A 13,624-nucleotide genomic window follows, 5' to 3' on the forward strand; every position below is an offset into this window, starting at 1 on the left:
GCCTTTTCAAATTAAAAAAACTAGTTATAAAAAAGTAACCAACCAATTTTAAATAATAAGTGGTTATTCATATAATTTTTGAATCTATCCTATTAAATCATTAATTTATTTTTGTATAAAATGTAAATAATTTTTTTACCACAAATAATTTTTTTAAATAAAAAATGACATAAATACATTCAAATCTATTTATTATTTTCAACTAATGAAAATCTCTTTTGTCAGCCCAAAAAAAAAAGGGCACAAATCAAAAAACTCTACATTATCAATTAATAAAAAATAATATCTTAATTACTAATAAGACAAAACGTTAGCACTTGGTAAAGTTACCTGATCTTACTTTTTCACTTTCTCACTTTCTCACTTTCCAACATTATCTTTCTCTTTACTTGTCTTCTTCCTCTTGGTGAAAATCCCTCAACTATTCCTTCCCTTTCGTGACTGTCAAGAAGAAATAAGGTTTGGGTCTTCTTTTGTTCAACACACATTCTCTCTATTGGAACTTAAATTGAGTTACTCTTTAATTTTTTATCTAAAATTCCAGGTGTATACGTTGTGGTCCCAAGAAGAAGAAGCTTTTGATTGTGGTCCAGAACAAAGAAGACAACATCCTTGAAATTGAAAAGGTTTATATATATTTCATTCTTTATTGTTTTTTTGCAAGTAAAATAACATGAAAAGGTGTCTCTTTTACTCTTTGTCAATAATGGGTATCGTTAGTTTTACTCTTAGTCAAAGATGTCTCTTTTACTCTTAGATAATTGTTTGTTTATAAAAAATAATAATAGTAATAATACACTATTCGTCTGTTTTCTTCTTACAAAATAAATAAATTTTTTTCTTATTTACTTTTGTATTGACATTTAAACTAGTAAATAATATAGAAGATATTCAATTTAAAAAATAACAATTATACAAAGTCTTATGAAAATAAAATAGAAAGAGTCATGTGTAACTTTGTTCTTGTCTTGAATATATTGTTATGTAACTTTTTATATTTTCAACTTACTATTTGCTCATGTAAACAGGTTTTAATAGTTGCTCGAAAATGGATAAAGGGTGGGTTCACCTATCAAGGTATTATTTTGCCTTATTTCTAAATATTATTTTTCATTTTTCCTCTTTAAAAAAAAAAACAATTTGTTTGTACGAAATTAGTGAAATTCAATTAACTTTCCAGTTCGGTAAAATCTTTATTGTAGACACACAGAGGATTATAGGTTGGGAGTACGTAACTTTGTCAATAATGCACGTGCTTGTTTGGGAAACTTAGATGTTATAGTATGTCCCTGTAGATATTGTAAGAATTTACAACGCCATCATTTTGATATAGTCTACGAGCACTTGGTTATTAAGGGCATGGATCCGACTTATACAAATTGGGTCCTTCATGGGGAGAGTTCTACTGCAACAATGCAATACAGGGGTGAGGGGAATACATACACATCAAATCAATACATAGATTTTGAAATGACAGAAACTTATGGGATGTATAAAGATCAAGCATGTTTTCAAGAAGCAAATGCTACAGAGAATACATATGTAGAAAGAGAGGAACTTCAAAATTTAGTTAGAGATGCTGAGACTCCATTGTACCCAGGCTGTACAAACTACTCTAAAATGTCAGCAACTGTAGTGCTATTCAAGCATAAAGTTACCCACGGGTTATCTGACAGTAGTTTTAATGAGATGCTTCAAATTTTTTGTGATATGTTACCACCAGAAAATACACTTCCAGATTCTTTTTATTCAACAAAAAAATTGTTGAAGGCATTTGAACTTGGGTACGAGAAGATACATGCTTGTATAAATGATTGCTGTCTATTTAGAAAAGACTTGGAACATGCAAATACATGTCTTAAATGTGGTTCTTCTCGCTGGAAAGTTGATGAACGAACTAATAAAATTCATCAAGGCATACCTGCAAAAGTCTTGCGCTATTTTCCAATAATACCAAGACTTAAGAGGATGTTTGGGATCACAGAATTGGCAAAACAACTTAGATGGCACCAAAGTCATAAAAGCCAAGACGGTAAGATGAGACATCCAGTTGATTCTCTTGCATGGGAGACCATAAATAGAAAATGGCCATCATTTGCATTAGATCCTCGAAATATCAGATTTGGTCTTGCTACTGATGGTTTCAATCCTTTTCAAGATCTTAGCACGAGTTATAGTTGTTGGCCTGTCATTTTATCTATGTACAACTTGCCTCCATGGTTGTGCAAGTCCAAGGAAAACTTAATGTTGACTTTATTAATCCCTGGGCCAAAACAGCCCGGTAATGACATAGATGTTTACTTGGCACCACTTGTAGAAGAATTAAATGAGTTGTGGGTAAATGGAGTTAGGATGTATGATGCTGTGGAGAAATCAACATTTAATTTGAAAGCAATCTTGATGTGGACGATCAATGATTTTCCAGCTTATGCAAACACATCAGGATGGTCTACAAAAGGAAAGTTGGCATGTCCTGTATGTCGTACAAACACATATTCAGAGTGGTTACCACATAGTAGGAAACATGTGTACATGGGTCATAGACGGTTTCTTCCTCGTAAACATAGTTTTCGAAACAAGTGCAAATGGTTCAATGGACATGTTGAAGAAAAAGGTAAACCTAAATTGTTCACTGGTGAAGATATATATAAAGAAGTTAAAGATCTTGTAAATGATTGGGGAAAGAGGAGCAAAAAAAGAAAATGGAGCACAAATGAATCTCAATTATGGAAAAAGAAATCTATATTTTTTGAATTGCCATACTGGAAGGTGAGCTGTCATTAAATATGTTCTGTGATAAATTTTTGGTGCTTTACTTTCTTGATTAAAATTTAAAATCTTAACAAACTTTACTTTTTAATTTTTGCAGGACTTGGTTTTGCGTCACAACTTGGATGTAATGCATATTGAAAAGAACATTTGTGATAGCATAATTGGTACGCTTTTGAACATGAAAGGTAAGTCTAAAGATGGCCTTAATTCTCGCCTAGACCTTATACACTTGGACATTAGGAAGGATTTACATCCTAAAAAAGAGCAGAATTTTTATTGCTTACCAGCTGCTTCACATACACTTTCTAAGGAAGAAAAAGAACTTTTTTGCAAGCAGCTTGCTGATATAAAGTTACCTGATGGTTATGGTTCAAACATTACCAACTGTATTTCAGTGAAAGAACACAAGATAACTGGCCTAAAGTCTAATGATTGCCATATTTTAATACAACAACTTTTACCTGTAGCTTTGAGAGGAATTTTACCAAAAGGTCCAAGAAAAGCAATTCTTCGTTTGTGTGCCTTTTTCAAAGAATTATGTAGTAGAGTTTTGGATAGAAATAGATTAGAAAAGCTAGAGGAAGAAGTGGTTGAGACCCTATGTATGTTGGAGAGATTCTTTCCACCGTCATTCTTTGATATTATGGTTCATTTAACAATTCATCTTGGACGCGAAGCTCGTCTATGTGGACCTGTACAATATCGTTGGATGTATCATATTGAAAGGTAACTATTTAACTATACAGTTTATTATCATTAAAATAGAATTAATTATAAATCATTAATCTAGTTACTTTTTGTCCTAGGCATATGAAGATCCTAAAAGGATATGTTAGAAATCGTGCACGGGCTGAAGGGTGCATAGCTGAGCGGTACCTTGCTGAAGAGTATGCAATGTTTTGTGGCAAGTATGTAAAAAAGGCTGCTCAAATAGGATCCAAACATGGACGCAATGAGGAATTTGAGAACAAATTTTTATTAGAAGGGCGTCCAATATCAGGAGGTAAATTAATAACTCTTTTGGATGAGATGTTAAAGATTGCCCATCGTTGTATCCTATTCAACAGTTCAGAAGTCCAGCCTTATATAGAGTAAGGTTTTTAGTCATATCTATTACTAACATTTTGAATTAATATTTAATAGTTAAGTTTAATATTTTTATCTTTATTTTCAGAGAGCACTTGGAAGAATTAAAAGGTTCAGATAGACGATTTGAAAAGAATGAAAAATTGCTACAAAAGAAACATGTGGAAACATTTAATGTCTGGTTGCATGAAAAGGTTATCAAATATTTATTTTAAATTATTTTGGAACATAATATTTTATATAATTATTTAACTTATTCTATCAATTCTTATTGTTTTAACAGATTAAGGTTATGGAGAATCACATTAATGTGTCAAATATTTTGAAATGGCTTTCACGTGGACCAAGAGTACAATCAATGTCATATTCTGGATTTGTAATAAACGGCCTTCGATTTCACACGAAGGATGCAGAGAAATCAAGACAAAATAGTGGTGTTTCACTCGAAGCAACTACAATTTGTAGAGCTAGTGCAAAAGACAATACACAAGTGATTGGAAAAGTCACTTACTATGGGGTTTTGAGAGAGATTATAGTTCTTGATTACCATACTTTTCAACTCCCCATTTTTAGATGTGATTGGGCAAATATTGTAAATGGTGTCAGAGATGATGATGGTTTCACCTTGGTTAACCTTCATGAGGGGCAAAGCCAATTTGAAAAAGACCCATTTATTTTAGCATCGCAAGCTAATCAAGTATTTTATTCTAGGGAAACAAATTCTTCAAATTGGTATGTTGTTTTGAAAGCACCATCACGAGGATTTCAAGATTTACAATTATATGATGAAAGTGATAATGAGCCACCTATGTCAATTGAAGTGGGAGAACTTGAAATACAAGATGACAATGAGGATGCACCAAATAAAAGAACTGATGTTGATGATATAATTTGTGATGTGTAACTTTTTGTTTTAAGTGCTATGTTATTCTATTTCTTTCTTATAATAATTTTATGTGATATTGATTTGTCAACTCGTACAGCTGTAATATTTTGGTTTTACTTAAAGTATTGTTCATATAATATGTGTACTGCAGTTTTTTGTTTTGTTTAATCTATGCTTACTATTATAATAAGATATATAATTGTTTTCTTGTATTTTGTAGCAAGCATTAACAGTGGGAGAAGATGACAGGTGCAGAGGTAAGTGAATTCGTTACTTATTTTAATACATTAATTATTTTATTCATACTGTATTTCACAATATTACCTAAATATCAAGTTTTCATTATACAGTCATCTAAAAAAGCTGAAAAAAGAGCCAAAAAAACACTCGAGAAGAAAATGTAAGGCTAACAATTAACAGTCATGAGAACGTCGAAACATCTACACCTAGCACTAACAATGGCAAACGAAAAAGAGGCCCTACTACACTGGCAGTGATTCGAGATCATACTCCCTTACTTGTTGAATTCAATGAAAGAGGTCAACCAGTGGGAGTTAATTCAGAGAAGTACGCCACTTTTGCTGGAGTTGCAGCAAGAGAGCATGTGCCTATTGTGATCAAAGATTGGCGTCTAGTTCCTTCAAAAACTAAAGAAGATCTTTGGTCATTGATTAAGGTATATTTTGTATTCATATTAATAATAATTTATTGTTTTAACTACTAAGATGCTTCTTTATTTTACAGCAAAGATTTATTGTAAATGAATCCCAAAAGCACTTAGCACTTCGAAATCTAGGAGATCGATGGAGACAATACAAATCAGAGATAACAATAAAGATTAAGGAAGCGAACAAGAAAACGAATAGGTCACGTGCCCTTGCTCTTATTCGGCCGAAAATGTTATATTTGATGAAGATTGGGAAGCTTTTGTGAAACATAGATTGTCTCCAGAGTTTGAAGTAAGTAATTATATCTATTATTTATGTTAAGATAAATTCATATCAATACAAGACTTTATCTTTACATGATAGGAAATAAGCAAGAAGTTTCGAAATATGCGAAATGAACAAGAAGAGGTACATACAATGGGTCGAAGAGGCTATGCTCGTACAGAGCATAATATGGTAAGATACAAAAAATAATTTTGCTGTATTTTTATTGATTTTGCTATAATTTACAATTTCTATTCTTTTTATTGTAGAAAAAGAAATGTTCAGATCCAACAAAAATAACAAGGGTAGATGTATGGCTTGAGGGACATCGTAAAAAGAACGGTGAGCCTGCTAATGAAGCAGTTGGAAGAAGAATGGTTCGCAACTCTTGAAACCAAATCATATATTTATTACTTCTGTGACTTTTATTTTTCCATGTAACTAATATATAAATAATTTATGCTTTAGGAAAAGGTTGTAGAGTATCAAGAAATAGATAATAATCCGAATGAGAACATAGACATAAGAAATGATGCTGTTGCAAAAGCTTATGGTTCTGAAAAACGTGGACGAGTTCGGGCACGTGGATTTGGGGTTACTCCTACTGTGGAGAATTTGCATAATCGATCTACTCAAAAAGTGAGAGAACTTGAAAGCCAGTTGCATACTCAATCTCAAAGAGTGGAGATACTTGAACAAAAGTTTGAACAAATGACTGCTTTTATGTTAAAACAGGTAAATCATTTACTATTTTTATTTTTTTTAAAACTAAAAAAAATAAGATAAAGTATATATGCATCAACAATATTAGGTAATATAAAATCATTTTTATTTTACTTTCACTTCAATATAGTTACTTTTAATTTTACAGAATCTTGGTAGACCTGATGATGTGATGAGCGCTCATGAATGCACTCCTCGAGTAAGTTTCTTTTGTTCCTACCATATCCCACTTCTGTAGTTTGTGATAAGTTTTGCTATTTTATTTTATTTTATTTTTGATACTTGTAGTCACAACAAGGAAGTGGTACAATGCATGAAAATCTTGAGCTAGAAAATGCAAGCTGTCAACTATTGCATTGGTACTCAGATGATCCAGTTGAGGTTGTGGCTGAGGGGAAGGTTGCATCAACTGATCCTAAGGCAAGAGTCCATCACGTGCCTCTTGGTAGGGATTGTTGGAAAGTTTGGGTGGAGTCAATTACTCTTGGTAAGGAAGATGTTGAATTGTACAAGATGACTGATGAAGCTCGAACAATCAATGAAGCTTTGGGGAGTACTGTTGCTTGGCCTAGGAGTTGCATCAAATTAATTTAAACAAAGTAATAGTTGTGATTCATCTTGCTATGATATTTTATTGATCAACAAATATATATGTACACATGCATACACATACACACACATATATAGTTAATTTATGTTTTTATAAAATGCTACTTATTTTCTTTTCCTTGAACTTTGTTGTGCAGGAATTAATTTTGTTTTGCTGGAGGTTTCCTTGGGGGTATTGAGCTTTAAAGAAACTTTTTTTGTAAAGATCACTCAAAGATGTTTTAACTTATGTTTTGGTTGTTCATATCTCATTTTGTTGTTTTATATGTATTTAAGATTTTAGAAACTATTGTGATAATAATACTTCAAATGTATTAACTTTATGCTTGAATACATTTTTAATGAAATTATATTTTGGAAATGTGTTATTACTGTGCATATGTTTGTGTAGGACAAAAGTATACAGTGATAAAACTAATGTATGAAATAAGAAAAAAAGGTGCATTTAACAACTTGCAAATTAACAATAGGCAATGTTTAATTGTCTTAAATATTACAACTAGCAACAAGCATTCACTGTTGTCGAATGTTAGAAACAACAACGAGCATGTATTGTTGTTGAATGTTAAAAACAGCAACGAGTACGCTATTGTTGTTAAATGTTACAAATAACAACGAGCATGTATTGTTGTTGTATAGAAAATGACAACATCAAAAAGTTTGTGGTGAAAAGTGTTGAAACGTGAGACATCAGCTACGAAAATAGAGCGTGGTTACATGACAAATGACCACAGGCAAGGTTGCATTTTGCTACGTGAATTGTCCGTTGTCAAAGGTCATGGACATTCAACAACATCAACATCAACAACGTGCAAGTCCTCGTTGTTGTATGTAATTAACAACGTATTTAAATCGTTGCCGTATCCTTTTTTTCTTGTAGTGCCTTTTTGGTGGTTTGAATCTGTGTTCTCATGTATAGAACTCTAGCTCTTGTTCTTGCACCATATTGATTGGCAAGGGTTGTCCATACTTCACATGAAGTAGAACAATTCACCACAGTGCCAAGCACACCTTCACTGAGTGATGAGAGCAACCAGCTCAGAAGAATGTGGTCTTGTTTCTTCCAGATTTGGTATTCTGGATTTGTGGTGGTGATAGTAGTTTGATTAGGTCCAGGATTAGTGAAGCACCTGGGGGGACAAATATGGCTCCCATTTATGAAGCCTTCGAGCTCATTTGCTCTTATGCTGGAAATCACTTGTGATTTCCAGAGCATAAAATTGTTCTGTGTTAGCTTGATAGGATTGGTGAACACATATGTATTGCTGGTGATGTGTTGGGTAGGAGATGCATTCACTATGGTCATATTTCTGGTGTTGTTGTTTGGATTCTGGTCATCAACATTTTCTGGTTGATTTTGATTCAAGTTTTGGTCGTCTGGATTTTCCAGTGTTTGATTCATGTTTGTTTATGAATTTCTGCTGCTTTCCATAGCTTAAAGTTGCTCTGATACCAACTTAAATTCTTAATGAATTGCTTGAATATGCAAGCAGCAGAGAAACAAACGTGCCTTTCTTTTATTAAAAGAAGCTTAAAAAATAAAATACAATTGTTTCAAATATTTATACATAAACTAAAGACAACGGTTGCTGGCTCAAGGAGCTGCTGAAAATGAATAAGACAAAGAATGACAGCTGCACAGCCAATCATTGAAAACATTCTAGAAATTTCCAGCTTGCAGAGTTCACATGTTGATATTCTTCACCATAACAGTTTTGCCAGCTCATAGGATACACCTCACCTTCCTCATCAGCTGCTCTTTGGAAATGGTTGCTCAGGTGGCATGCCAGCAGGGCCTTGGAATCAAGTGCTGGTTCTTCACAACCTGAATTCTCAACAGGTGCATCATATTCATGTATGTTGTTCTGTGGTTTATGTATTAGCATTTGTAAATAACTCTAGAGTATTCTAATTAATGGATCTATCTTTCAAGAGCTACATTTGGCATATGAAGTTTATTGAATGAAAGCAAATCAGGAGTTGGTCTTAAAAGCATGTTGTTCAAGGAATACTATACAGACAGTAAAATTATTTGAGACAATTCGTACGGCTTCCCTTTGAGTGAAAAATGATCTTTCATTCGTTTTAGCATGTGTTTCATAATTCTCTCTCTTTTTTGGCCCTTCTCCTATTTTGGTTCCACATATTGGGAATTAGTTGTTGATTTGATGAAAAAGGAATTTGCTTTATTTGGATCCTAAGAGGCGGCAATCATGATCCTAATTCAATTTTTAGATTTCTTCAAAGAGTGCAGAGTAGGGCTCCATCAAAGTAATAAATTATTAAATGGATAACTTAACTAAGGCCTTAGCCGCCTTACCTTGACTCCTCCATTTAGTCATTTTCTCTTAATTATTAAATTATTAATTTTAGGTGGTGCGGACCAACGTTAGATCAATTTCTTGGCATGCATGATCTGAGAGATAGTGATGGCAATAGGGCGGGTTCAAGGTGGGGTTTATGATCCCCAAACCCATCCCATACACGAAAAAATTTTAATTGAGGATAATTTGGGTATATTCCCAAAAGTTTCAGAATTGAGTGGGGATTAAAACGGGAGTCGATCCCTATTTAATTTTTATTTAAAAAAAAAAGAAAGAATACTTTCTAAAGAAAAATGAATAATTTGTTTAATATTTGAGTCTCTTTTTTTTAAAAAAAAATTATATTTGTGGACATACAAATTTAAAAATAAAATTACATCAAATTTGAACAACCTCCAAATAAATGAAAACATAATTATTCCCAGTCTTTAACATAATTACAAATGATCAAATTTTACAAGAGAAATCAAAATAATGTTAAGCATCAACCATAAACTTGTAGTAGCTTCTCCGTAACCATCACCATTGATGCACATTCTAAGATTCTTCATAAACTTATAACAAGATAAACAAAGAAAGAAAATAAAAACATGTTTTAACAATTTCAACTAAATACTTGACAAAATAATATAAATTAAAACTATATACCTCTACAGCCTCTACGTTTGTTTCAATCTCTAATTCCTCATCAGGAAGTTTGGCATAGGCCGGAGAGGTAGATGCCACAACTAATTAAAAAAAAACACAAATAAAAACCAAAATCAAGTTAGTTATTAGTTAAGTTAAATAAATAAAAATATAAACCATATACCTCTGCAAAAGAGCATGTATCCAGCTTTGACTACACATCCAAGCTTGAGTAAATAGAGAAATTTAAAATTTAAAATTTAAAATTTAATACTATATATATATATATATAAATGTACATAATTTAAAAAAAATTAAAAATTAAAATAATAATATTCCGATTAATATAACTAGACATCAAGATTAAAAATATAAAATAAACTATATTAATAATATTCCGATGAATATAACCAACCATAAAAATTAAAAATTTATCTTGTCAGCCATGGATATAACCGATAAACTCTTATAAAACAAGGACTTTTTAATACTACTCCAATGAATATAGCCAGCCATCTAATTTGATAACCATGGTTTGTACTATTAATCAAACATTCATTTAAATAAATCAAAAATTAAGTTTTAAGGCCAAATTTAGATTGCCATTTAACTGCAATGCACAATTCTTTAATCACAGTGTAGTCAACTAGTCATCACAACTCAGCTTAACTCTGCTCTACCACATTCACTCCCTCTAAATTCCATATAAACAAGCAGAATCCACTAAATTTGACCTAAAATGTAAAATCAACAAATACCCAATACCACAAAAATATAAAAATAATCAATAATAAGTAGTCAACAAACACAATCACATCAATAAAAATCCTTAAATTTCAACATCACATTAGTAAAGATCCTTAAATTTCAATCAGAAGCTTCTAAGCACAACACCTTAAAAAGTCAAATTCATGAATTTAAGCATAAAAACTGGCAATGCTATAAAGCTAAAATAGAAAAGTAGCAAATATCCAAAAACATTTTACCAAAAAAATTAACCAAAAGTTTCTAAATTTCAAATAAAACTCACCAATAGAAGGGCAATAATAGACAATCAATTACACTAGCCACATGATGTGAAGACTTGAAGAAATAAACCCCTTTTCTTTTTGGCACATGGAACCTGTAATTACAAGCAAATAAAAACTATTGACACTACCAAGGATGGGAAACTTGCAAATTACAGAGTGATAAAGCAAAGAGTAGCGGAAACCGCATTACTGGAGTAAATAAAGAAATTGACACCGATGTCGCAAAGTAGCACCAAACGGTGTTGGATAGCTTAATAGTGGGAATTGGCGTCGGCTTGGAGGTGATGTAACAGCCGGGAAAGGAAGCTCTGGTGGAGACTTGGAAGTGGCGATGGGACTGATAGTGTCTTTAGTATTTTTTTTTAATTATGTTGAGTATTTTTTTAATTATTTGATTAAATTAAAATACATTTTGATTTAATAAATATTTTGGGCCCCCGAACCCAAACCCAAAATATATTTAGGGATTGGGTTTATCCCTAACATAGACCCATTTTTAATTTTAAAACTTTGTTGGAGGCCCATACCCGACCTAAATTGATCGGGGCCCATACCTGAATCATTTAAACCTAAATCCATATCCGTGGAGAATGTTGCCATCACTAATCTTGTTCGTTGGATGCTCCGGTACGTGTATGAAATGCCCATATCGGTACTGATTCTGAACAATCATTTTCTTAATTGATTGATATATATTTACAAAATTGAAAATTTAATGTTTTTATTTAATCAATATATCTATCGAAACACCAAAAATATTCTCCTCTTAAAATCTAAACATATTAGGTCTTATCATGTGCAAATTTAAAAATAAAAAAAGGTCATTTGTAGGCACGCTCATTTTTTTTCCCGTGCAGTTGCGGTTTAATAGTTAATTAAAATGACTATAAAACTGTATGGTTTAATTGTGAATTGAAAGTTTACTCTATTAAATCACATAATTTAAAAGCGTATCCGCATAAAAAAAAAATAATGAAGATGCCGGTATGTGTGTGTGTGTGTGTGTGTGTGTGTATTAGTTGTCTGATATTATATATAATTAACCTCCTTGCTGATAGGCAATGTCAAAATTATATCTCATCCACTCCCTTCTAATATAAAATGGTAAATTACTCATGTAATTGTTTTGAAAAAACAAATTAAGGCAGCCAATAATCGTTTGAAAATAAATTGGTAGGCTTAATTTCGTCCAACTTCATTAATTGATGCAAAAGAGTACAACAAAGAGCAATCTTGACAAAGTGCGTTGAACACGACATGCGTTATTTATTTTCAACAATATTTTCAAGCCTAATTAGGGGTGGGCACGGTTCGGTTCGGTTCGAAATTAAGTAGAACCGATTTAAATCGGTTATTTTATAAAAAGAACCGAATAAGAACCGAATTCAATAAGAACCGAACTCAAACGGTTCTTTTCGGATCGGTTCGGTTCGGTTCGGTTCGGTTTTTTCGGTTCTGGGCCTATTTTTAATTTTTAATTTTTTAGCCCATTGGGCCTCATGAATGTACTAATTTTTTTCAACAATTAATTTATCCTAATTTTATTACAAATATTAACAATAAATACAAAGTATTCAAAACACATTTTATCACTAATATCTTACTAACTATTAATAAGATACTCCCAAAATATGAAATATTAAAATTTCAAAATACATAACCAAACTCCAATACTCCATCTATATAAACATAATCATAATGTTATAAAGAGAAATAACACATGTTTTATTTGAATAAAATCATGTTTGATTTGAATAAAATTATTAACACATGTTTGATTTGAATAAAATCAAAAAATAATTCGGTTTTTCGGTTCAGCTAAGTGAACCGAATACCGAACCGACATTTCGGTTTTTTTTACAAACGGTATATTCGGTTTTTTTAAAAAATAAAAACCAAACCGAATTAGAAAAAACCGTCGGTTCGGTTCGGTTTTTTTAACACTACGGTTTTTTTGCCCACCCCTAAGCCTAATACTGGACGGGACATATTTTGCACGATAAAAATAAATTAGGCTAATGTTAAGTTACGAACACGTAACTTATAATTCTTTCACATAAATAGTGAGTAAGTCCATATCATTCACTATTTATGTGAGAAGATTATAAGTTACATGCATGTAATTTAGGGGGATTCAATAAATTAAGCCAATTGTGAAAAAACAAAATGCACAAGCCAACTTTCATTTGCTAAAGCTAAAAGGCCGACCAAGTTTATATTATGGGATTTCGACTTCCGGATCCTTTCTAGGCTTTGGGAGCACATTCCCCCCCACAAATTCGAATTCTAGGACAACTGACTAAAGAGCTCTGTTTACATTCTTCTCTTTATTATTATTTTGTTTAATAATGAATGAAGTGGAGCTTTCTGGGTCGTTAGAATGGAGAATTATTTCTCTCCTAATTTTTTTTTTAATTCTCTGAAGTCAGTCTCTTCTCTGCATCATTTGAGTTAATCTTTGATCTCCTTAATTTTTGTTAAGGAGGAGGAAAAATGTCATTTTTCAAGTAAATTCTGTATAAAACAAAGCACCTAAGAAAATTCGTTACCACGGGAGGCTGGTATGGTATGAGACCACAAGAAGCAAATTCGTTCAGATTGATTCCACGCTGCTGCTACAGTCTTCTTCGCTAT

General features: G+C 32.0%; 1 protein-coding gene across 1 annotated transcript; it reads left to right on the forward strand.

Moving 5' to 3' along the window:
• Positions 1-1,359: 1,359 nt before the first annotated feature.
• On the forward strand, positions 1,360-4,762 carry LOC112096431. Its single transcript, XM_024179856.1, has 5 exons — positions 1,360-2,769; positions 2,870-3,498; positions 3,579-3,680; positions 3,947-4,052; positions 4,142-4,762. Exons 1-5 carry the CDS (start codon positions 1,360-1,362, stop codon positions 4,760-4,762), a joined length of 2,868 nt encoding a protein of 955 aa, XP_024035624.1.
• Positions 4,763-13,624: the final 8,862 nt, after the last annotated feature.

This window comes from Citrus clementina, unplaced genomic scaffold, assembly GCF_000493195.1.
Source record: "Citrus clementina cultivar Clemenules unplaced genomic scaffold, Citrus_clementina_v1.0 scaffold_8, whole genome shotgun sequence".
Classification (NCBI taxonomy): Eukaryota; Viridiplantae; Streptophyta; class Magnoliopsida; order Sapindales; family Rutaceae; genus Citrus; species Citrus x clementina.

What these genes read in the sequence shown, in the direction of transcription:
- LOC112096431 (XM_024179856.1), top strand. Translation starts at nt 1,360, where the DNA reads ATGGATCCGACTTATACAAATTGGGTCCTTCATGGGGAGAGTTCTACT. An exon ending in TGGATGTATCATATTGAAAG is followed by an intron (nt 3,499 to 3,578) that starts GTAACTATTTAA and finishes TTTTTGTCCTAG; the next exon opens with GCATATGAAGATCCTAAAAG. An exon ending in ATGTCTGGTTGCATGAAAAG is followed by an intron (nt 4,053 to 4,141) that starts GTTATCAAATAT and finishes TTGTTTTAACAG; the next exon opens with ATTAAGGTTATGGAGAATCA.